General features: G+C 43.6%; 1 protein-coding gene across 1 annotated transcript in view; it reads left to right on the top strand.

Annotated features, from left to right (window-relative positions):
• The window catches only part of LOC308315110 (CUB and sushi domain-containing protein 1-like), a 694698-nt gene that overhangs the window by 352681 nt on the left and 317044 nt on the right, over positions 1–24973 (top strand). The window contains exons 6-7 of the mRNA XM_080762946.1: positions 7794–7906; positions 12974–13051. Of these exons, the coding sequence (XP_080619072.1) occupies positions 7794–7906; positions 12974–13051 (191 nt within the window). The remainder of the gene's footprint in view (positions 1–7793; positions 7907–12973; positions 13052–24973) is intronic.

Here is a 24973-nt window from a genome sequence, read left to right as displayed (position 1 = left end):
TGGTGTCAACTAAGACACGACGCTCTTGTTTTGCGATAGCTCTGGAGAGTGGTCGCACCAACCCCAACTAGCCCATGCGCATGCAGTGGGTCCGAACAGGATAGCCGCCTATGAATGCTCTTGAACGGCGATTGCTCTAAGGAGCAGGTCGCCACATCACCGGCTGGCTAAGCTTTTACTTGGATGGCTCTTTTCTAGCGAAGCTCTGCGAGCAGATCGAATCAACGCACGGCTGGCCCGAGTACATGCAGTCGATTGCGCTTTTACGCAGTAGCTCTCCGGAGAGGCCACTCCAACCGGCAGGCAGCACCCAGCTGGCCTACGCGCAGGACAACAGACAGGCAGCCGGCCTGAGGACAACCGCCTAGTCTAAACGGCGATTATAGGACTTTAAGAGCAGTCCTTGTTAATATACCAGTTTAATGCGAGTTTTACTCTGAGACAGTGATGACTTGTTATACTTTAACTTAAAAAGTAAATTCTCGCGCGCTGCATCTGGACCAAGTGAACTTTTCCTGGCAAATGCAGAACGCTTGAGGAACTCCGTGGAAGGCTGATATTTACAATCAGGTGGGTCGGACTGATTGAACATCTAGCCTCAAAACGACATTTGGTTTGATAGGGACCTTAGGCGTATAATATAGTCTAGTTATAAAGAAGAGCTCTCTTTTAGTAGACTATGGATACACTGAGGCCTTCATGCCACTCTACCCACCAAGCCTACACGCCCTCTCTCTCTTTGCGAGGCGTTACTCTCCTCCTCCTACCCTCTTTTCCATTCTTGTGCTGCTTACTGTAGCCTTCTTTAATCTCATGACGTGTTCGCTCATTGCTATATGGTGTTTATGTCATTGTAACCAGTAATCGATATTAATAAACACTCCTTTTGATAGTACAATCTATTCTGTTGGAGCAGTTTATTTGGTTCATGATTTACTGTATATCTGAATGTTAATTATGCAAAAGGGAATTCTATTACATTTCATTTATTCAAGCGGTCCAACAACTCACGTCTTCAGACGAGACGTTTTTGATGTGATGCGCTGAAATAGCTTGAATATTCCAGAGTCATTTTATTATGATTTTGGAGTATCATTGCTGATTAATCATATCGGATTAATCCACTATTTCACGGACTACAGCGGTGTCAAGCAGAAAGCTCTTGCAGCAGACCAGCAGTTTTCTAGGAGTTTGTTCCAGATGTGTGCTGCATACTGAACGCTGATTCTTTAGTTCTGACACTTTATTATTTATTCATCATTTGAGCTACAGACCTCCATTTGATGACATTTAGACTCTCAGACCCAATACTTAATTTGTTAATTTCCATGCTGTATTGATGTAGTACCATAAGGAGAGATAACAGGCAAACCTTTATCAAAATGTTAAAAAAAAATCATACATTATCTAATATTAAACTAAATGTAAAGGTATATTCAGCGATTTCACCTAATTCAAATACCACTTATTTTTTGTTTTGTTGTGATAATCCTCTCTACTATAGAGTGTGCTGACAAGGAGTTCCTCCCTGTCGCATGTGGGTCCTTTGTCTAAGACAAATGTCTTCCTCGGGAGACAAATTGAACTTGAACTTGTCCCCAGTTAACACCTGGGGTCAAAAAAACGTATGTTTCGTTTTTGGCTAGGTGGCCCAGCCCTCATCCAATCATCCTCTATCCTGATTGGATGACGGCTGGGCCACCTGAGCCACTAATCATGATCGAGCGGGGGCGGACCTTGGTGTGCATGCTGTTGGTCTGTTGCGTGTCCCCCATAGAGTATTAAAAGGATAGAGACTGATCTGGCACGAAGCTCCGCCCCCTCCGCTATTCATGTCAGTGGAAGTTGCTCAGTGGCGTTTTGAAGCAGCCCGGAGGACCGTCTATTTCCTCCTTTTTGTGCGCATTTCCGCAATGCGGAAGTGCAACCGAGCGCTCAATGTTAAAGCCCAGCTGCACGGGGTTTCCTCGTCATGAATCCACGGGTCCGCCTGCAGTCCTTCCTCTTACCACTAGGGCCCAGCGCTTCAACGTTGGAGTGCCTCACTAGCCCCTTGGTGTCCCCCCACTGTAGTGCATGCATGTGCACATCTTGTTACCGGGGCAGACCGGGGGTTTTCCAAATCACCCAAACCATTAGGCTGGGGACCACTTGGAACCCCCTGAAGGACCACTGGTGGTCTCCGGGCCACTGGTTGAAAACCACTGGTTTAGAAAGTAGACCTGTCCCAGATGACCTGAGAAGTCTCAAGTCTCAACTTTTGATGTTTTGAGATCAATTATTTGACAGAGAGGAGGTCTGAGAACTGGGAGTGATATGATTCAATTTCTTGGTATTAGGATTTGAGCAGCAACATTTGAATCAACTGACCAACATCTGACCAATTTTTTGTCTTGTAAATACATCATTGAAGTAGTCAAGTCTAATATAATACATTTCCCCCCATGTTTGAAAACACTACAGCTTATCCTTATAATAGGATGAAGGATCCTGTTTTAAAATACTTAAATATAATATATTATATATTATGCTCACACTGCAATATTGTTTAAAGATGGAGTGCTGTGATGTTTGATTTTTCTGTTTTGTGTCTAACATTACTCTAATAGAGCCCCAGGTGTGGTTAGAAATTGAAATATGTCTTCCCATGTGTATTCTTGGTTTCTCAAAAGGCCCAATCGAGGCCCAGGTCAAAAGGCCCAATATAAATGACAGTGATATAGTGAAATCACAATATCATCCACTCCCCTATCCCCTCCCCCTTTATCATACAACAACAGCTGTGGGTGCGGCTTCAGTTCAGGTGGATCACTACCCATCACCACCCACCAGGCAAACCAGGCATGGTGACGGAAGGTTGTTGGCTCCAATGCTGCCAGTAACGTTACATAATTTCCTTTGTCACACTGCACCATTTCACTCTAGATTTCTACCATTGCCTTGGTTGCCATTGGTAACAGTATGTGACAGCAGCTGGGTCTGATGTAAGAGTTACCATGGGAGACAAACTCATCATCCCGAAATCCTCCTAAATTTGTCTGTTTGTAACTCAGACGGCGTTCAGATGTAAACGAATACGGGTCCATTCGGTTACATTCGTATGCTCTCTTGAGTTTAAATTAACAATCATGGATTTTACGCCTTGAAGTCACGCCAACTCCCCACACTCGAGCCGTTCCTCGCCTCGACTTGCGTGACATGCTCTGGGTTCTTTACACTTCTTTCACCCCTCATTGTGTTATCTATATTCCGCTCCCGCCCGTTGCTTGCTTGTTGTATTTTGTCTTTTCTCCGGTACTGCTCGGCTTCCCTCCGCCCTCATTCTGTGTTGTCCCCCCCCCCCCATGTCTCATCTAAATTGATTTTTCATGCACCAACTTGTCTGTGTCAATAAGCGGAAAACAGAGCTATCAGAAAAGACCTCTTACTTACACTGTATGATCGCAATTGTTCCTGCGTCAACTGAACAGAAACACATCTACAGTAACACAACAAACAAAATAGCTTGGAGAGGAGATAGTTATGTTGTTATTTGCTGAGGGACTTGAATATCATGAACACTTTATCAATTCCCAAAGCTTTCGTATCACTATTAAGATGCCTTTTCACCGCCTGCCTTTACCCCCACCCTGTACGTATAACTTATGGAATTTATACTCATGACAGTTATTGCTTTTTTGTTGGATTATTTTCAAACAGACCTGTGAAATCAATGTTTAACCTTTATTTGCCAAGGGACATGCTGAGCATGTATTTTCATGGCAGCAAAGACCTCGCTTCACATTCATTCAATTACACTCCTTCTCACCTGGGAGCTGCCCTGTACAACCACAGTCTTCTGCTACTGGCAACTGAGCAACCCCACTGGGGTTATGGGTGAAGCCCTGTGCTCTGGGGCTCTCCAAAGGTATTTACGGGAAGCAGGGCATACGTCATTCTCTTCCCAAAACCTATACTGTCAAGGTTAGTTTTTTAGTTTAGTTTTTCTGATATGTTAGGTTATTACCCTTAAGCGAACCCTATACGTAGCTAGCTTACACCTGACTCACCACCTTTTGTATATTGCTGCAAATAGAATGAAGTAAAACCTCTCCATAAAGACACATCCTGCCACACTAATTATATCAGGTGTCCACAAAGTTTATCCGTGTCTCTTCGAATAATGTGAAAATCGTAATACTGATATAGGTACTATTGATTTCAGCTGTTACAATTCCAAACATGCATGCAAACATGACCCGCTTTAATTACTTCTAAATTAGTGATAATGCGTAGTATATAAAGTTAACATAGCAAAAATAGCATCAAAATAGCTTGTAGATCGGCTATTTTTGTTAGGACAGTAATATGCAATGTGGCCCCCTGGAGTGAGTGGAAATGTAGTGGCCCTCGCCATTGTCAAAGTTGCCCACCTCTGCCATAGGAAATCCACCGCACTACATGTAATGCTTTCACCTTTCTTCTTTTAAAATTTTTCTTAATGCGTTGTATAATTACTATTCTGTATTTTTACGATAATATACTTATTGCACCATCCTTTCCTTGAGAAATGATCTATTTGCTGTGACGCAAAATAATCTCAATTCTCCAAAACACGCATTGTTAGCTTGAAGATCTGTTGGTTTCCCAGGGTGGCAACGGCCCCTCCCCTTTTCACTGCACACAGACAGATAGTGTCCTTCTGTCCCAGCCTTGCTCATGATGATAGAGCCTTAAGGCTCTGACTGGATGGTAATCGTATTTTTTCTGGATGGTAATCGTATTTTGGGGCACACGCACAGGCCCTACAGTAACTTACATTGTCGTTTTAAATTTGTGCAAGCATACTGGCAGACATGGATATTTTACAACACGTCACATGTTGTTTCTTGTTTCTTGCAAACAATAGCAGACATGAGAGCAGTTAAGTTTAGTTTAGTTTAGTTTATTTGATCATCCTTCAGTTTCAAATACAATATTTACAACAATGAATGGAAGCTGTTACAAAACAAAAACATGAAGATGATCAAAAGGAATATAGGCAGAAGCTGAAAGAAAGCTTATAAATGCCTATCCTACTTACAACAGAACATGATTCGTAATACTCATTACATTAACAGATTCACAAAACAAAAGTCAGATATGAGAATTCCACCCTACACCAAACCCACCCCCAAGGGAAAAATGTGCACAGGACGGGAACCCCTTTTGGTGTTTTAAGCATTATGTTATACTTTAGCTATTGACAAATAGCAGATGTACAAGCTAAGAGCTTGTAGATCTTCTATTTTTGAAAAATCTTGAAAATGTGGTGCAAATCTTTGAATATATATTCTTTCAGAGCGAACTTTATTATTTTTCTTTTTTCACTGTTTTGTTTATTCAAGATTCAGGGTATACAGTAAATCAAACAGTATATGTGACACACCCATACGGAACATATCAAAGAAATAACATGTACTGTATATATAACTGTTGTGAGCACCATACACAAAATATTGTGGCAGCATCAAATAAAATAAAATAAAATAAATAAAAAGTTGCATAGTCCTATGCTAACATGGAAGCAGAGCGAACATTTTTAAGTAAAATCTTTGCTTTTGTGGGGTCCCTGGAACAACATAATATATAACATAACGCAATTGGAATAATGAAATAGTTTGAGAACCACTGACTTAGAAGACATGTTTTTATAATCGGCCTCAGGTCTAAATACAAATTTTACTCCATATATATAGGCCTATATGCCACAAAATGCTGAACCCATGGTCTTTGCCCTAGTGCCACGTGTAGGCCAAATATAAGTTATATCAGGATCGAATGGGAAAATTGCCAGGAAACTTGCTTGCATAATGAACCTCGAGTGACCCCATGACCTATTCTCTACTGCCACCCTCAGGCCAAAATATCAACTTGCATGATTTTACTCTCAAATAAGGTGTCTACAAACTACCAAATGGTTTGTCCGAGAATTTGTGTTTGGGTGTCCCAATGCCCTTTGCCTGTATAGCGCCACCCCTTGGCACATTTCCAGTTGAGGTCATAATTCACACCAGCGGTGGTATTCCGCTGGCACGTTCCGAGAAAGCAGTAGAGCTTCAATGCACTGGCTATGTTGAGAAAAGTTCTATATGTTAAGAAAAGTTCAACTTTCTGCTGTTGCTGTGAGATACTGTAGACAGAGTGGCAGCCAACTAGAAACACGCTGTGCTGTACAACGTCAAATGTATACAAGTCATTTACAAACAAGCTGCCAGACAAAAGCATTGAGTCTCTATATTTCTCCTCCTTGACTTTACGCTCTCCTGCCAGGAAGAGTTGCTTGAGCGGCAGAGCTCTGGCTGGATCCCAACTGGCTCATCAACATGGATGTCACTCATACCTGTCACTCACTGCGCAAAAAGATACGTTGTGGATTCAGTGTAGAAGCAGCACTGACTTCAGGGGTTGCTTTTATTCTCTTTATGAGGGATGTGCACACATAGACATCAAAAGGGGCTTCAGTCCCTGCCCTTTTACACGTCTGTAAAACAACTGCCCTTTCCAGACCACGAATGCCGCATTTACTGTGGTGGAAGAAATGCAAATGCCACTCCATTCCATGCCATACCGGAAGGAGAATAGCTTTTTTCCTAAGTCTCCTGAATTTGAACGCAGCATTTTGTGTTGAACAAATTAGTTTCGAAATCCATGCCGTACACGCCGCATCTCCAGTAGATAAAGAGGTTTCGCCCCGAAAATAGCTGATCTGCTGCAAGCTCATAATGCCCTCTTACAGGATTTCAGCCCCTGCCTCAGTCTCTAACACTCTCTGCATGTCCCTGCTCTTTAGTCTTGTTATATACAGTACCATGGCAATTATTAGGATTCATAATCCATGGTAAACCCCCAAACTGTATTGTATGGTAAACAGTGATGAAACACTGTCAACTTCTTGCATTTGGATTTTTAGTTTTGGTTTCACTATCTAAGCTTTTATGTATTTTGTAAGTATGTGACAGTTCTGTTTTACGAGTATTTCAGATGTGGAGCGGGTGACGGCAGGCGTTGTCGCCTGGATCCACAACAGGTCTGCTCATGAAGGGTGCGGGACGTGTAGCATACAATAAAAATAAAACAAAACGAGCATAGGCGCGACAATTTAACGGAGCCGCGCCCACAAATATGATCCCCCCTCAACTTATCCACACATCCAAAATAAACGCAAGGCTCTCATTACAAATTATCATTTCATATCATACGAATTACTATAGTCAGTCGCTGCCTATCTGAAAGGACCAAAAACCTTTACAGAATAATTTCTTCACTTGTTTTTAGCTGTGTTTGTTTATGAAGAACCTGAGGATATCAGTTTGGTGTAAGCTTAATGTTAGGACCGTCACGGACAGCATTGAGGTGACATGCTCTGTATTCCGTCAGGTTCAATACACATGGTACAATTCATGTAAGGTTACCCTCGACAATGTGTCAAAATATGATGGGATGAGATTTATTTTCATTAAGTTTTAAACTCTCACGGCGACATGTCAAAATGACAAATAAACAAAACTGACAAGTATATTTCACTTTCATGCACGCCACATATTTGCAACATTTTGAGTTTGGTCCTTTCGTCCCCTCAATAACAAAGTGGAAGAGTTTTCCTTTCATCAAGTTTAGACTACGAAATGAAAGCCTGGGTATCGAGGCTAGTTTAGACTCTCAAGGTGCTATGTCAAAATGACAAATAAACAAAACTGACATTTAGAGAAGAATATTCGAGTTTCATGCATGCCACATATTTGCAACATTATTTATTATGTGTTTCTTTTCAGGTTAACTGGTACAACCCTGCCCTCCCCGGTGATATCCAGTAAGAATTGGCTGCGTCTACATTTCACCTCTGATAGCAACCATCGTAGGAAAGGATTCAGTGCTCAGTACCAAGGTACAGTATCTCTCTCTCTCTCTCTCTCTCCCTCTCTCTCTCTCTCTCTCTCTCTCTCTCTCTCTCTCTCTCTCTCTCTGAGCATTGGGGAAAGAGCTACACCATCCTGAATGAGGGGGAGAGGTCATTACGCAGTTGGGGAATCAAAAGGGAGAGAGTTGATAGGATGTTTGGAGTGTCCAGATCACTCCACCTGCTTGTCTTTTGGAACACAAGAGCCTCCAGGGTGTTGACGATGTAAACGGAAAGGTCCAGCAATGGGGCAGGATTTTCCATGGAAAAAGAGAAGCTCAATCTCGCGTGTGTTGAGTTTGAGGTGGCAGGGAAGACATCTGCTGTGTGATGTCAGCCACTGTATGCCATGGCTGACATCCCACAGCAGATGCTGTATGCCATACAGCAATGCAGGCTTTAATCAATGTTGGCGACGAGGGAGAAGTAGGAAAATAGTTGAGTCTGAGTGCCATCAAAATAACAGCGATAGTAGAGACATTTGAGCAGAGAGCATCTGATCTGATCTGGTGTACAGGGGGAAAAGTACAGACCCCTTTGGAACCCTGGTCAAGAGTCTACCAGCTAGGTCTGATACCAGTCAGGTAGCACCATACTGTAACAGTACCACCCAAGGTCAGAAATGGTGTCCAGCATAGGTCGATTAGAAAGTGAGAAATGTCTTTTCAACGGAACAGGCCATCTTGAGTTTGGGATAAATGGATAAAATGTGAGAAGATGGAGAAATGAGAGTTTAAGGACGGAGGAGAATATGGATAAGAGCTTACTGGCTCAGAGACACAGGACTGAATCCTATAGTGCAATAGAAGAAAAAAGGTCTTAAGGTGGTCGACGTACACTAGCCGTTAATCGACTCAGGGGGTGCCCGACTCAATCGGGAGCGATTCTCGGGCATAAATTATCGTCTAGTGTGAGTGTATAAAAGATCCAATCGTAATCCCTCCGATCTGCTCGGGGCTGCTCACAGCGCGATCGGGATCGGCCTGATCAACATCAAGAATGTTTGATATTTGCTCTGCCCCGCCCTGCCCCCACAACCCTCCTCTCCTCGTCCCATCTCCTCTCCTCCTCCCCTCCCCTCTCCTCCTCTCCTCTCCACTCCCTCAGGGCTGAGAATCCTTGGGTACGCTGTGCCCGAGTTTTAAAACCGTGTAGTGTGTGCTGCATAAAATAATCGGGCCCGATTATCCTGTAGTGTGTGGTGCTATTAGATTTCAGAAAATCGGCTAGTGTCAGGCCACCTTTAGTAATAGTAGTGGATAATGAGAGGCAGAAGGCAAGGAGTGGTGAATGAAAGTGGAGGTCTTGCGATCGGCCAGTTCTACGAGACGTGTTGGCTCAGGTCTCACGCTTTCAGATAACAACTTTATACTTTATACCTCAAGTACTGTCGAGTGGTGACAGATTGAAGTCGGGTAGTTAAGTAGCTTTTGGTGGGAGAGTAAAGAGAGGTGGTTACGAATGCTTGTAAGTGTCGTCTGAAAACTCACCTCTTCAGCCTCTATCTTGCTGTACAGCAAAGGCTAAACTTATGTAACCTAGATGGCATTTTATGTAGACATAGTATAGTGTATACTCATAGTTTCACTGTACAGATTCTACTGTTAGTTGGATGTTGGGTCCTTAGTTTGCTCATGATTCTTGATGACTATGTATTTGATGTATTACCCAGGGGGGCAGTCAGACAGATATTTTGTGAAGCCACTAAGGAAATGAAAGTTCATATAATGGCCTGTTGTGGCGCTGTCATTGGGCTCAAAAAAAAACCATAGCCCCATAGAAGTCCATGTATTTGGGCCCAACTTCACCTAGACTGTATTACCTTAATAAACATGGTCATGAATACTTTTTGCTTCCAGTCACTAGTTTAAAGTCTCATTTCTAATGTCATAATATTCTTTTTGGAAAATTATGGTCCCATGTATAAAATAAATGACCATAAAGTCGCGCATGTTCTGAGGGGCGTGGCTACCGTTACAGTCTATGATAGGGATTCCCCTCCCACTCGAGTCAAAATAAAAACCAACGAAGAAGAAGGGGGGAAGTCCCGCCTCGTTGTCTGGGCCAGCCAATGGGCCAGCTGGGCCTGGGCCCGGATCTTGAAAGATGGCTGCCTCCACACATAGAGACAGGCTTCATTTTACGTTCATGTTAGACCCGCGGAACGCTTTGTCCATATTTTTTACAGTCTATGGTATTACCTTGTGGTGTTCTTGCTTACTGTAAAATGCTATGGATTAAAAGCGTCTGCTAAATGCCTAAATTGTAAATTGTACCATAAATAGCTTATCTAAAGCTCGCAATGCATCACAACGCAACTATTTCGGTGTGCGACTCGGACGGCAAGCGACCATTACCAGGGGCGTAACTAGCGTGACGCAGACAACGCAACTCTGTTGGGGCCCAGAGGCATTTGGGGCACGCGGTCGTCCACCCGTGCGTTATAAAATTATAAATGCAGTTGAACAAAGTTTGGCGGAGCCTGGTGGTGGCGGCTTCTGGCACACACCGTAGGCACACACGTGCCCCACCTCCCAACAGCTCCGGTGGAGTGTAGGCTAATAACATGAAGGAAGTCAGAAGTGGGCGAGTGTGCAGTGGGCTAGCTCTCCTGAGCCTCGACTGTGCAGAGCTGTGGATGCTGCTTCTCTGTTCACAATCGTGACAGGTACGTTCACAAATCACAACTACTGTACAGTGCCCTGCTGTTTATAAACCAAAACGCAGAACGGCGGACGCAGGCGCGCGCCTGCGTGGGGGCCTACTGACGCCTAGTTGCACGGCTGCTGGCAAGCAGAGAGAGGTTTGAGGGACAGAAGCAGCGAGTGCACTCTCCGGCAACGGCAATGAGACGCGACGCTGCCGGGAGGAGGGCCAGCGACTGCCGGAGTAGGTATTATGACAGCTGCACTGTCGGGGGCACGGTGGCACAGTCGGTAGTGCTGTCGCCTCACAGCTAGAAGGTCCTGGGTTCGATTCCCGCTGTGGGCGCTGGGGGCGTGTTCTCTCCTCCGCATCACCACCTGCCCATACCCGAGGCGGGGTTGGCGAAAGGGCCTTTCTGTGTGGAGTTTGCATGTTCTCCCCGTGCCTCACAAAAAACATGCAGTAAGCCTGGTCTCTAAACAACCTCCCCCTGGCCAGCCTGATGGAGGGGAAAGGAACTGGTCAGAATAATGTGTTCCTTCCAGAAGCAGCTTGGATCCCTCATGCATAGAAGGAAGCATGAGGTCAGTCCGCTGCCCCCCCCAGGTTGGAAGTGTAGCGCCCAGAATTACATTAGATAATTGGGTGACAATTATCTAATGTGCATTAGGGAAATAAAGACAGCTGCACTGTTGATCTGTTCGGCAGCTGCACTCCAGACACCGAAACTGCCGGTAACAGCCGGTAAACTGCCGGTAACAGCCGGTAAACTGCCGGTAACAGCCGCGGTGCTGCTGGGAGAAGGGGCGGCATGCCGAGGAAACTGGGGGGATTATGACACTTGACTGCCGCTCACGGCAGTGCGTTGGTCCGACATGCGTTGCGTCGTGCTTGCGGTTAGGTTTCTGGTTTAAGGACTAGTGTTTTGTACAGAACAAAGAATGTTTGCTTTTGCCATCTTTGTTGATGGGGGGGGGGGGGGGGGGTAGAGTGTCGAACTGATGCCGCTGAGAAACACTGCCGCGGCTGATGATGACATATGCGTTGCGTTGTGCTTGCGGTTATGGTTAGGGTAACGCCAGGGCTCCACTGGGCGCGTTTGGGCGCGTTGCGTCTCCGTCGCGTGCGTCAAAAAACGAACCGGTTCAATTTTAATGGTGACGCACGCACGCGGCACGCACGTGCAACGCGGGCAGTGGAGCCACCCTTCATTGATTAAAAAGGGAACATTCTGTGACGGTGACGCTGACGCGACGCAGACACGCCCAGTGGAGCCCTGGTGTAAAGGTTTGGGGTAGAGTGTCGGACTGATGCCGCTGAAAAACGCTACCGCATGCCACGGGTGTTCCACAGCTGATGCCGTTGTTGTAAAATGCACTAGCTCTCTCTATTGAGCGAGTGCAGGCTCTAGATAACACTGAGGTCAAATACAGCCCTATGGGACAATAAAGAGTTGAAATTATAATCGACTATCGTTATGGACACATTTGATTATTTATTATCAACTTGGACACAATAACATTGTAAATATCACCTTCCTTTTAGAGATATACCTCAAGGTTTTTCTTCACCTGTCATGCAAGACCTCTCCTGGCATCTAATTGGCTGGCTGCATGACTTAATTAGCATATTATCGAAACATATTAGTTTCCCCGTGGCAGCGCATATTTAATTGGCTGTTGCCAGCCGAGAGCATGCTGGGAGATGTCCAGATCGGTCTCTCTGTCTGTCTGTCTGTCTCTCTCTCTCGCTCTCTCTCTCTCTCTCTCTCTCTCTCTCTCTCTCTCTCCCCCCTTCCTTTACTTTCCCCTTCTCTGCCTCATTCTGCCTTCCTTCCCTCTGTGGGACTGGAGTTTTGGCCCTAAATCAGTACTTACTTCAAAGACCATTAGAGAAAGAGTGAGTGAGTGAGTGAGTGCGTGCGTGCGTGTGTGTGTGTGCGTGACACAGACGGTAATGTACAGTATGTGATATACTGCTCCTGCCAAGTGTATTTCTCTGTGGATTGTTGTTGGGTTGTGACATAAAACAAAGTCTCTGTGAGGCTTCTGCTAAAAACGGGGGAGGGGGGGGGTGTAATGCATTCTAATGATGCCCCCCTCACACAGCTCCTCTACCCCCCCTTTTCTCCTTTTCTGGTCTCTTTGCTGCGTGTTTGTCCTCTCCTCTCCCCTCCCCTCCCCTCCCCTCCCCCCCCCCTCCCCTCCCCTCCCCTCCCCTCTCCTCAAACCTATTTTCGATTCATTGCTTTTTCTCCTCCTCTTCACACAGAGCAGGCAGGATGGTGTATTTTCTGGACTGCATTACACATGCTTTGAACTGTTATAGCTAAATTGACTCTTTCTCTCTCTCTCTCTCTCTCTCTCTCTCTCTCTCTCTCTCTACCTCTCTACCTCTCTATCTCTACAGTAAAGAAAGCGATAGAGCTGAAGTCCAGAGGAGTGAAGATGATGCCCAGTAAAGACTCGAGCCACAAAAATGCAGTCTGTAAGTTAGCACCCATCATTTATGTGTCAGAATGAGTGTGTCAGAGAGTGAGAGTGTCTATACCAAATCGGTGTAACAGTATAGTAATTGCATCGAAAAATCTATTTTAATTTCAAGAATCAAAGTATATCGAAATGGATCGTTTCACTTTGTATCGTATCGAATCATTTGGCAATGCAAATAATCGATTGTATCAATAATAAATACTTGTGAGTTAACAATTTTTAAGAAGAAAAAAGAAAAAGAGGGGTTTAATTACTTTTCCATTGCATAGGCCTTTTCATAAAATGTTCCCTTAAAAAAGTTGCACTATCCACATCACACAGATTTAATTTCTTTGCTGTCATTGAATCGTATCATATCGTATCGTATCGTATCATCAACTATATGTATCGTATCGCTGTTAAAATGTATTGTTGCACGTTGGGGGCGTTTGTAATGCGTTTGTTAGAGTGCTTCTTTTTGTGTGGACCCTGGGAAGATTACCTTCAGTGCCAGTTAATGGGCGTCTGTCCGTCTGCACAAACTAAAACTTTGCATAGTGGTACTAAAGCTCTCCATTGAAATCAATGCTAATGAATATCTTTTATAGGGTGGAAGCATTATTTGTTGCTATACGACATACTACTTGTGACATATAGTCGTTTCATTATCATGAAAGCCCTTCCTCAAACCTCAAGCATTCCCTTGCATTTAGCTTCTTCTTAATGAAAGCCTGCGTGCGTGCGTGCATTAAGAGTCATGGTGGGCGTGTTTGTGTATATCTCTGCATGTGTGCTTGTATATCGTCGCAATTATAATGTGTGCATGTACAATGAGGCATAGAAATGCAAAGGTATAGTAGCTAATGGGGATCCAACAACAACAATAAATGTTACCAGATGATTTAATCTCTCTCATCAGCCCTTATCAAGTCCATGCAATGCAGCCAGTAGCGGCTAGCCCATGGACATTTCCACATATTGACATTGACATCAGTCATTGTCCGACTATTACTAACCATAACGCTAAATATAACCATAACCTGCAATCTTAACCGGCCATGTAAGTCAGTTTCACAATGTTTTCACTTCGGCGGCATGTACGCATTTCCTATAGTCGCCTACTTGGGGTAGGCAGTATGTGTAAATGTCCATATTGCCTCCATTGCATGGTCCATATAAGAACATACTGGTGATTGTATGGGTTGATAACATTGGAAGCGGGTAGTTTCAGAGCCTCATGGAGAGTCCACATATACAGCCTTTTGCAGCACACGTGAAACTCGGCTGTGATGTTGCAAACATCTCAACTTGTGAAACACTGTCTCAAGCAACAGTCAATTGACATGCAGGTGCCAGGTGACAATTTCAAATGGATGGCTTTTCATTTGAAGTGATTTCATGTGTTTAACTAAGGACACATGGGATGGTTGTTTGTATGTATTCAGATCCCTGTGATAACCACATATTCCATCTGGATTTTGTTTTGGCAGCTACTGTACATTCCTTTACCCATTTATTTGAACTGAAATAAGAACATCCTCAATCCAGTCTGGGAGTTGTCTGACAATACATTTAGTTAGTTAATTGATTATTACAAAGTTTGATATTCACATGGCAGTCTTGAAAAGGTGCCTATAGCTGCAATCAATTAGATCTAATTAGAATACATTATGCACTCCTATTATCCTCTGAGTCTTATCTATTTCCGTGATTAAAAAACACAATCCTATGCATGAATTGCATAGTGGGATAAAAAGCTTATTGAACAGGATCACCTATAATGCCTAATTCATACTCTGTCACATAATGGTGTCCGTTGCTGAAAAGAGAAGATATACATTCTACAAGCTCACTGGTATAGGATCTATAGCTAGATAATTACCACTGCTATGACTGCAGTAAAGCCTACTACTGTATACTCAAAATAATAGTAATCAACTAAAATACAAGATATTTTCAAATGCTATATTTTTATTTTTATAATCCTGTCCTCTGTTCGGTCATCACGCACCTGAGTCTAATAGCAATTTACCCGCAGCTGCAAAAAAGCTAAAACCATGTCTAGAGATTCAAGCCTGTTTAAGTGTCAATCAGCCTGAGTTCATATCAGTGCAGAGCAGACAAACATATCAGGCATGCTGCACAGTCTCGCCTGGGATGAGAAATATTCCCCGCTGGTGGGCGGGTGAGTTCAATTTCCAAACTTACCGGTATCATATCCCACTTGTAATGTTAATAATCCGCATTGCTTATCTGTAATCACCATGTCGAGTCAGAGTGTGGATAATGACTTTAACTGCCCTGGACTCTGCTCCGTTTAGTTTAGTTTAGTTCTTTCTCCCCTTTTTTTTCCTCCAGTCTTCAAGTTAAATGATTTTTTTGTTTCTCACCCTGGGAGCCAGGCTCATTAAAACACTAGGATTTTTTGCTCATGGTGAGACTGAAATAGAGTAAGTGGAATGTCCCACCCTGGGACCAACGCTTGTTCTGTATACCAAAACACGCACGCACGCACACAGACACACACAGACACGCACACACATGCACGTGCACGCACGCACGCACACACACAAAAAGCTTACTCTCTCATCCTTGGACCCACATTCATTAAACTATCCTAAAGTAGATTCGTACTATGGAGCCCCTGAATGGCCATGCATTCAAAATATATTTGATCTTGTACGTACAATATAATATCTCGTCCGTACAAGATATTATCTTTATCTTGTACGTATGAGATAATATCTTGTACGGACGAGATATTATCGTAGATTCCAGAGCTTGTTTTCATTCCCAAACCTGTCTTTGAACAGCGGTTCTCTCTCTACTTCCACGTGCACGTACGTACATGTCCCAGCAGGGATATTACAGCTCTATGGCAGGAGGATGTGTAATCTGCAATCTGTAATCATTATAGGGGACCAGTGACTGATGGTAATGAGTTCTTACCTGTCTAGAGATTGGAGCGCTTATGAATCATAATCACAGAGACTTTCTGTACAAGTCTCTCTAGCCTACGTTATATTTGATAGAGAGACGGACTGATTAAGGGTCTTAACTGCCAAGAGAATGATGAGCCACTTGTGAATCACATTTGCGCCATTGATTGTGTAATCCCACCTAGTATACGTGGATATGGAGACGTCATTCGTCGTTTGTATAGTGGGTATGGTAATGGTTGCATAAGTTAAGTTAACAGTCAGCTGGCAGGCAGACAGGCAGACAGACAGACAGACAGACAGACATAATGACAGACATAATGACAGACAGACAGACAGACAGACAGACAGACAGACAGACAGACAGACAGACAGACAGACACAATGACAGAGAGATATGAGGTGGACAGACAGACTTATAAGCCCAAAATGACCGATTTTCAATAATATTTTTTGACGGGCGAGTGACACAGTAATACTAATAATTTAGGCTTTAAAGAGAGACAGGCGAGAAAGGAGAGAGAGGGAGGGGGGGGGAGACAAGTGGGCAGATGGACAGACCAACAAGACGAGCGAACAGAGAGTGATGGGTGGTGGAGGGATAAACAAGATGGCCCGCACTGGGGAGTTGTTCTCTGCCAGTAGCCACGGCATCGCACTGCTGTGGAATAATTATGAAGATGGCAAAAGATCAAGACGGATAGTTTTACGCGTGCGACGGTGGCGTGGTAATGAATCATCACGCGGTGAGTGTCTGATGCATAATCCTCGCTCTCTCCAGGGCTTTGTAACAAGATGACGCCAGGGCACACAAGACGCTCCAAGATGTGATCAATTGTAAAATTAACCGGTTGTAAATTTCACAAAGCCGCCACTGGAAATGAACAAGATTGGTACGGCACATCTGCCTCTCCCTGGAGAGAGCTTATATGACTCTTGTCTGACTCTGAACCTTACGTTTCCCTTCAGTACAGCAAACTCGGCATCATAGATGAATTTTTGCGTTTTCCTTTATTCTTATTAAGCATATACACAATACATAATATTCCACTGCACCCTATTGTGCTGAATATAAGACTATGTTTTTTTCCAAAGGAAAAAACTACTACTATAATGTGTTCTTTTAACACAAATGAGTCTTGAAAAATGAGGGCCGTCTTATAATCAGAGTCATGCTATATTCGGTACAATATGTGACACAGGCCAGCACTTTGGTCCTCAACTCGATTTTTACAGATTACAGATTATTACAGATTATTAAAGTACAGAATGTAAGATTTCATATGATGTATCATTCAATGAAATTGGACAATAATTGAAGGAGATATAACCATTTTAAAATGATTGGGGCCTTTCACCCAAAGCTGAGAAAAGTCCCTTTCAATATTCACAACATTTTTAACACCTTAGAGCTGGATAGAAGTGGGTGTGACAATGGGAGGGACAATAGGTACTTAACTCCACCCACAATGACCACCTTAGAACGTTTTAGCTGTCAACAGAGCCAAAGCCAGTAGAACAAACAATGCAATTTGTAAGGTGCCCCAATAAACCCTTTTGAAAGTACTAAGTATTAAATACTAAGTATAAGTATTCAAGTATTAAATACTAATTTAAGTGTTCAATTTCACTTATACACTACCTGGTTGTAAATAGCTGCAGTAGGCTACACCATTTTATGCAGGTCTACTATTTCTATTTAGTGTACATTTAGTGGATGTGGCTTACATCCGGTCTAAAGCCCACCCACTGTATGCGCTGATTTCCATACACAATCCGTATCCTCCCCTCACCGGATGTTGAATTAACAGTACTAACGGCCATATATTTGACGATCTTTTACACAAAACTATTTCCCGACATTTCCTTTTCACTTGATACCGTTTCGTAGAGACGGCCTACACAAACGATCTATATACCAAATGAAAGCCCGAATTTCGTAGTTTATATAGTATTTTGAATTTTTTTAAATGAGCAAAAAATGAGCGAGTTATGATTTAAAGAAAAGACGGGTTATTTTGGCTCTTTGCGGCTGGAGGAAAAGAACAAGAATAAGCAGCAACACTCTTCCATGGCTATGAAGCAATATAGCACTAACGGGCAACGTTTCACATGTATTATTAGTTTTATACATTTTAGGAGTGAAAACATGTGTTTAGATGCTTATGACAACATCTCAGCAGTTAAGACAATGTCCCTCTGTTAACACACGACACACAGACAGCTAGCTAACTAGGCTAGCTAGCTTTTAGCCTGTTGTTGTGTGATGGTGGAAGTCTATTCTCCAGGCTGGGAAGCGTATTTGAGCGTGTAGCTACGTGGTTTTGTTTATTTTCCTGTAAAGTTTAACCCAAAAGCTCCTCCATACTATAGCCATGTAGAATAATTCTGTGTTTATAAACACACAAGCACGCTAATGGGCGGTGACCAGAGCGTGAAACCTCAGAACAAAGACATCCCAGGACCAATCGAAAACAACATGCAAATCTCAGAACTGCGCTTCTCTCGGCCCCAAAACATTGTTAAAAAACAAGCCTACTTTGACATATAAATGTATATGTTTACTTTGCCCAAATGAACAATCTGTTGGAATAAAAACCTTCTTCAACATTAAAACTGTGTTAATATGAAAAAAAAAAAGAAAATCACATAAAAAAAAAAACGATTTTATTTCGACCATTTCGACCATTTCATTCTGGCGAGTTGAGGACCAAAGTGCTGGCCTGTGTCACATATGGTACTGTTTCAAGTTCAGGTTGTGGGGAGCAGGCTGCCAGTGTACAGTATGTTGGTCTGTCTGTGGTGGGCATGCACATACATTATGCCCATATATGGACTGGACATATTATGCCTGACGGTTATGGATCACCGTTATTAGGCACCGTTTTCCTAGAGCTCGATCAGTGTGTGAGAGAGAGAGCGTGATAGAGGCGTGTTACTGTGAGCGCCATAACCCCGGCAACACCAGTGTTAGGGTTATCGCACAGTATACTTTAGGTACAGTATATCGGCCCAAACTCTTAATGTGAGGTCCGTGTAGTGGCCCGAACCTCTAGTAGTCCATTATGCTCACAACACATCGCAACGTTTGTGCTTTTGTATGATGAAGTAGGGCATGAAAAAAAAAGTTATGTTATTTTTTTTTACTGGCAGTAGCTGATCTCACATCTTTGTGCAACACTTTTGTATGATGAAGTAGGGCATAGTTATGTTATTTTTTTTACTGACAATAGATGATCCACAAGTTCATGACTGCCATGCATCTGCTATTTTCAGTACTTTAACAGGTCGGCTATTTTGTCTACTTTCGTGCCACTCGTGCCTTTCGTGTCTCTCGTTCGACATCACCTGCCTCTGTTTGGCCTACCAAATGTCCCCTTCTGTGACGCACACGGAATGGCTTCGCCTCTGTCATGTGTCTCAGGCAAGAGCATGGATGGCCGGTGTCACAGTACTAGTAAATAGTGACGGACGGCCCCGCTCACGACTCTCCCACTTTCTGATACTTGTGGTCCATTCGGCCTGGGGAGGAGGCTGGGCTATGGTGTGTGGGGGTTGCTCTGGGGCGGTCGAGGAGTGCTTGTGCCACGATCGACACGGCAACTTGCACGCTCGGAGGTCTAAAACTGCACTTTAACGTTATCCGCCAAAAGTAAGTCCGCGGTTCGTTGGAAAGTAGGTTGGCAGCGGATTCGAACCCGAAGGTGAGAATGCTTTCTTACTAGTACTGTAGTAGGATGTTTATGCAAACGTGTAGTGGTGCCGCGAATGACGCATGGCTCCGCGCCGAATTCCTTGAGCCCTAAATTGCCTTGATGGATGGTTGTTGCCTTGCATTGACTGTGTGTGTGTGTGTGTGTGTGTGTGGTGTGTGTGTGTGTGTGTGTGTGTGTGTGTGTGTGTGTGTGTGTGTGTGTACGTGTGGGGTCGGGGTGGCAGGGGGGAGGAGGGGACCGTTGAGCGTTGGTATTAAAAGGCATTGAAATGCAGACCCTATACCGTTTTTCTTATTTTTAATTCTTGGCTTTATTGACCCATGAACACGAGAGAGGGAGGCGGAGATAGAGGAATGATGAGAGGATGTGAGAGGGAAGCGAAGAGAGGAGAGCAGAGGAGTGCATGCATATCAACAAAATGCACTTCACACACACTCTCCTCGTCCACACAGCGCCTGGAGAGCAGCTTGATGGCTCTTACCCGACACACGCACACACACACACACACACACACGCACACGCACCTGCATATCTGTCTCTCATTTCTCTCGCTTTCTCTGACCTTACTTTCTTTTTAATGGTCCACTGGTCAATAGTAATGACTATACTGCTTTAAAGGTACTCTGTGCTTCCCATTCCCAAAGTGAATGAGTTTTGTATTTATCTACACTTGCCCTCAAAGTCTGTGTTTTCCTTTTTTTTCTTTTTACATTATTCCATGCACTTTTTTCTATAAGCCAGTGGTTTGCAAAGTTTTTCTTCAACCCAGCGGTTTGTAAACTGTTTTTTTTCTTATTTTTTCTGGTGACCCACATTTTTGAAAGCGTTTCTCCCTCTCACCGCCTAAAACAGATTTTTGGGGATGTTACTTTGCTCTTATAGGGCTACTAACACAATACTGCTTGACAATCTTTTTTTTCCTTCAGCTTCTTGTGGCAGTTAATGTAAGAGAATTTCATAGAATTCTCTAACATCCAACAAAATGCTGTAGGTATGGTTTTATGGTTTTAATTACCTTCAGTTCTTCATCCGACCTCTATTAAGGTATGCCTAATTTGTACTTCCTTGTAGTATAAATAAATGAAAAGTATAATTTTGGTTTGGCCCAATGCATTTTTATTCTGCCAAATGTAGTTGACTGTTAAGTATCTTTAACCCGTTAAAGCCGGGAAAGCATCTGTGCCACTTTGTATTTGAGCCAGGCCTACACTACAGTATACTGTATGACTGTGTGTGTCACCATTCTTCAAACATAGCAGATCTGTTCTACAGGCTCATAGCCTGGGCCGGTCCTGAGCAATCTGGCGCCCTAAGCAGGATGTACTGGGGAGGCACTGGGGGGACACTGGGGAGGCACTGTGGAGGCAATGGGGGGACACTTGGGACGTACTGGGGAGGCACTGGGGAGACAATAGGGAGTCACTGTGGAGGCACAGGTTCTGGAAAGTTCTGGTTCCACCTTGCTAGTGGAAAAGGGGCCTATCATTATATAATATATGATATGATATGATATGATATAGTGCTTTATTGTCAGTTTGCACTGACATTTATGTTACAACCCAATACATAATGTTGCAATAGGTTTGTCTTCATGAAGCAAAATAGCATCCATCTTAGCTACGGCTCGTATACGTCCGTAGCACTTGCATTAGCCTCGATATATATATATATTTGTAGCCCACTTGATGCTTAATTTCAACAATGATATATCAGAGAGACGTACTGTAGAGACTCAGTGACAAAGAGAAGGATATGAGGGACAGAGAGCCTGTGTGTGTGTGTGTGTGTGTGTGTGTGTGTGTGTGTGTGTGTGTGTGTGTGTGTGTGTGTGTGTGTGTGTGTGTGTGTGTGTGTGTGTGTGTGTGTGTGTGTGTGTGTGTGTGTGTGTGTGTGTGTGTGTGTGTGTGTGTGTGTGTGTGTGTGTGTGTGTGTGTGTGTGTGTGTGTGTGTGTGTGTGTGTGTGTGTTCGTGCTGAGTGTATGTGCTGTAGTGTGTTTAAAACCTATGGTTTTGGACAGGACATCAAACGACAGAGGAAAGCAACAAGACAGCGCATTCCGTTTGCATCATATCAACACACACCCACACACAGGCACATACTACTGTACACAGCAAATCAGCAGGTGCTCTTTCTGCTAGGATGCACTAACTTCTGCATCCTATGGTGTTGTAAATGACCTGATGTGCGTGCGTGCGTGCGTGAGTGCGTTTGTGTGTGCGTGCGTGCGTGCGTGCGTGCGTGCATGTGTTTGGAAAGAGAAAGGCAGAGCATATATGACATTATGTGCCAGTGCATAAGGTGAGAATACAAAACCAAAGAGAGGGTGTAAACAAAAAGAATACGAGATATAGCGCAAGAGCATAATACAGTGTATTGTATGTTGTATGTACTGTACAGTGTACATACAAGACACTGCATGTGTATACAGTATGTACTGTATGTATCTTTATTGATAGTGTTATTTCCTTTCAACTGTCCTTTTTTACCTTTTATTTGGTATTTCATCTTCCTATTCACTTCACAGACTCACAGACTCACACACAGACACAGTTCCTTTTATATTTATATGTTTTTTTCTTTGTGGACAGCAAGTCAACAGCAAGATTAGGTACCTGAAGGGCAGAGAATGGGGCGTGGAGTGGGAGCATATCTCTGCTGTATACCGGGCAGAAACCTTCTATCTCCATTTCTTCCCTCAGTAAATTAACACCCAACTTTGTCACAGTACAGAGTTTCACAACAGAAAAATAAACTGCCGATCTGCAAGCGCACGCAAGTCACGGTGCGACGCGTTGTAACTAGGGATGCCGATACAGATTTTTCCCGATCCGATATTTATGCCATATCACACTAGTACAATATCCAAAATCACAGACAATATCCAGTCTAATATCATGATATAATATTGATACTAGGGATGTCCCAATCAAATGTATTTGCTCTTTATCCGATTCAAAATGATGTGATCGTCTCGATGTACGATCACGTCATCAGATCCTAGTTGTGACCTTGTGTATCGGCAGTTTTAGCTGTATTTAAATACATTGTGTGTGTGTGTGTGTGTGTGTGTGTGTGTGTGTGTGTGTGTGTGTGTGTGTGTGTGTGTGTGTGTGTGTGGGGGTGGGGGGGTGTGTCGTGCACACACTGATGGTGAGGCGGCCCAATGAACGGCCGCCGGCAACTGCACTGAGTTTCCTGAGTGAACTTGCTCTGCGCAGGTCTGTGACAGGCGCAGCGCTCGTTTTTACTTGTAACGGAGTAGTTCTACATTAGCCAGACTCTGAGAGCCTCCAGAACCAGGCTAGTTCTACATTGCAGTATTGACACTTTTACGTAAGTAACACGAGTACTGTTCTCCACCACTGCTGAGATGTAAGTGGTGGTTTTGGGACATAGCAGGTTTCTAGGCGACAGTGCCGTTCGGTTGTCCTGGAGGCATGATGCCTTCCACAGCAGAATGGATGGCAGCCACACGGTGTCCGTTGCTGCTGACCTCATAGCTGTCTTGTATTTATGACCCACCCGCAATTTCTTTCTTGCCAGGACCTGCACATTCTTTCATCGTATCCGTCATTTTCAGTCAATTTATTTCCTCGCTGTCAGGATCCTCGGTTCACTGCTCCTTTTATTTTTTTCTCTCTTTCTCTCTTTTCCATCAGCCATTTCATGATGTGAAGACCGACCCGCATTCTTTAGTTGTATGCATCCTTTTGCTCCATCTGTCTCTCTATCTATCAGCAAGCATCTTCTATTCTCCGCATTATTTTTTTTTATATACGTCTACCATGTTTAAAGAAATATGCCACTGTTTTCCTATTCTGGGCATGGTCGTAATATAGAGGAAAATCCAGCTATTTGTGGTGATGGAATTAGGTGTAGAGTTGAAAAGGATGGGAGCCCAAGTACAGACCCCTGGGGGACCCCGGTCAACGAAGAACAGTAACCCTAACCCTATATGGACTCACATTGGTGACAGAAATGTCTTCTATTACTCCTTTTTATTGGTTATATTATATTATTCATGATTAATGGCAACTACTGCCATGTGTCCTCGGAGACAGCTTTACACAAAGAAAGATACATTATTCAGACAGAACCAGTTTCTGTTGTGTCATACGGTCTCTACAGGCTGCTACTTTAATTCCAGTGTGACTGTGTATCATACTGGAATCTATATTCAATTTACAAAAAAATGCTTAATCTGATACATTATGAATCAATGGAAAGGGGTGCCTCGATCATCATATTTCATCTTCCAGATGAAATGTGATGCGCATGCTCTTCTGAGTAGTGCAGTATAGTGTCTCCGCACATAAAACACCATTCACACCTAGTTTTCACACGACCCAGCCATCCATCAACAAATGTCCCCTACAGAATTTGACTTTATTAGGCTACACGGCTTGGTTGAATGCTTGATTCTGATTGGTCAATCACTGTATTCAGCGGTGAGTTATTTTTGGATAATGACCGATGGGCTCAATTACCGTCTGGCGGCTCTGGCCGCTGTTTAATCAAAGGCTCAGAGTATCCGCTGGGCTGCTTGGATCTTATGCCGGCAGCCATGTAAACAAAAGCACAATGTCATTTACAGCTAAACCTTGCTCTCAAGAATGTTTTTGAAAACATTTGAAGCGAGAAATATACAATGCAGTAACCGAAAATGGATTATATTTAATCGATACTTCCTTGGTTTCCGTTTTCTGTATGTCTGTCTGTACGTACGTGTGTACGGCTGTAATCCACGTAACTCGAGAACCGTTCGCCCCACTGACTTCAAATTCGACACACACATTCCACGCCCCCACATGGAGGGCAGTACCCGGTGTCAAGTCGGTATAGGACCCACGGTTGTTCAGAACCACCAAAAAAGGCCTCTGCCCGGGATCTGGACAGGGCCCTTGCCCAGGGTCCATATAAGCTGGCCTGTTCTGACATCACAACACTCCATATTTGGGCATGCCTGACACAGAACTCCATATATAGGAATAAAGGAACACAGAGAAACAGATACAGAAATCTCCATATACATAAAAGGGACACAGACAGATGGGTGGAACGGGTACTCTGACACGGGTACAACGGGTATTCCATAGCCAGCTGGGGCATGGATCTCCATCTTCCATCGTTACTGACTCTGTGCTCTACAGCCGGGCACCGGTCTAGTTACTCTAAGCAAGGAAAATACTTTGTTTTATTGTTACTTTTCGGTCAATCTTATTTTATTTTTTATTAAGTATCCGTGTAATAAGCAGGATCATTGACGGAGCCCTGGCCGATGT

This window comes from Protomyctophum bolini, assembly GCF_963924005.1.
Source record: "Protomyctophum bolini genome assembly, chromosome: 1".
Taxonomy (NCBI): Eukaryota; Metazoa; Chordata; class Actinopteri; order Myctophiformes; family Myctophidae; genus Protomyctophum; species Protomyctophum bolini.
Note: the sequence above shows the minus strand (reverse complement) of the source record. Positions and strands in the feature narration are given on the sequence as shown.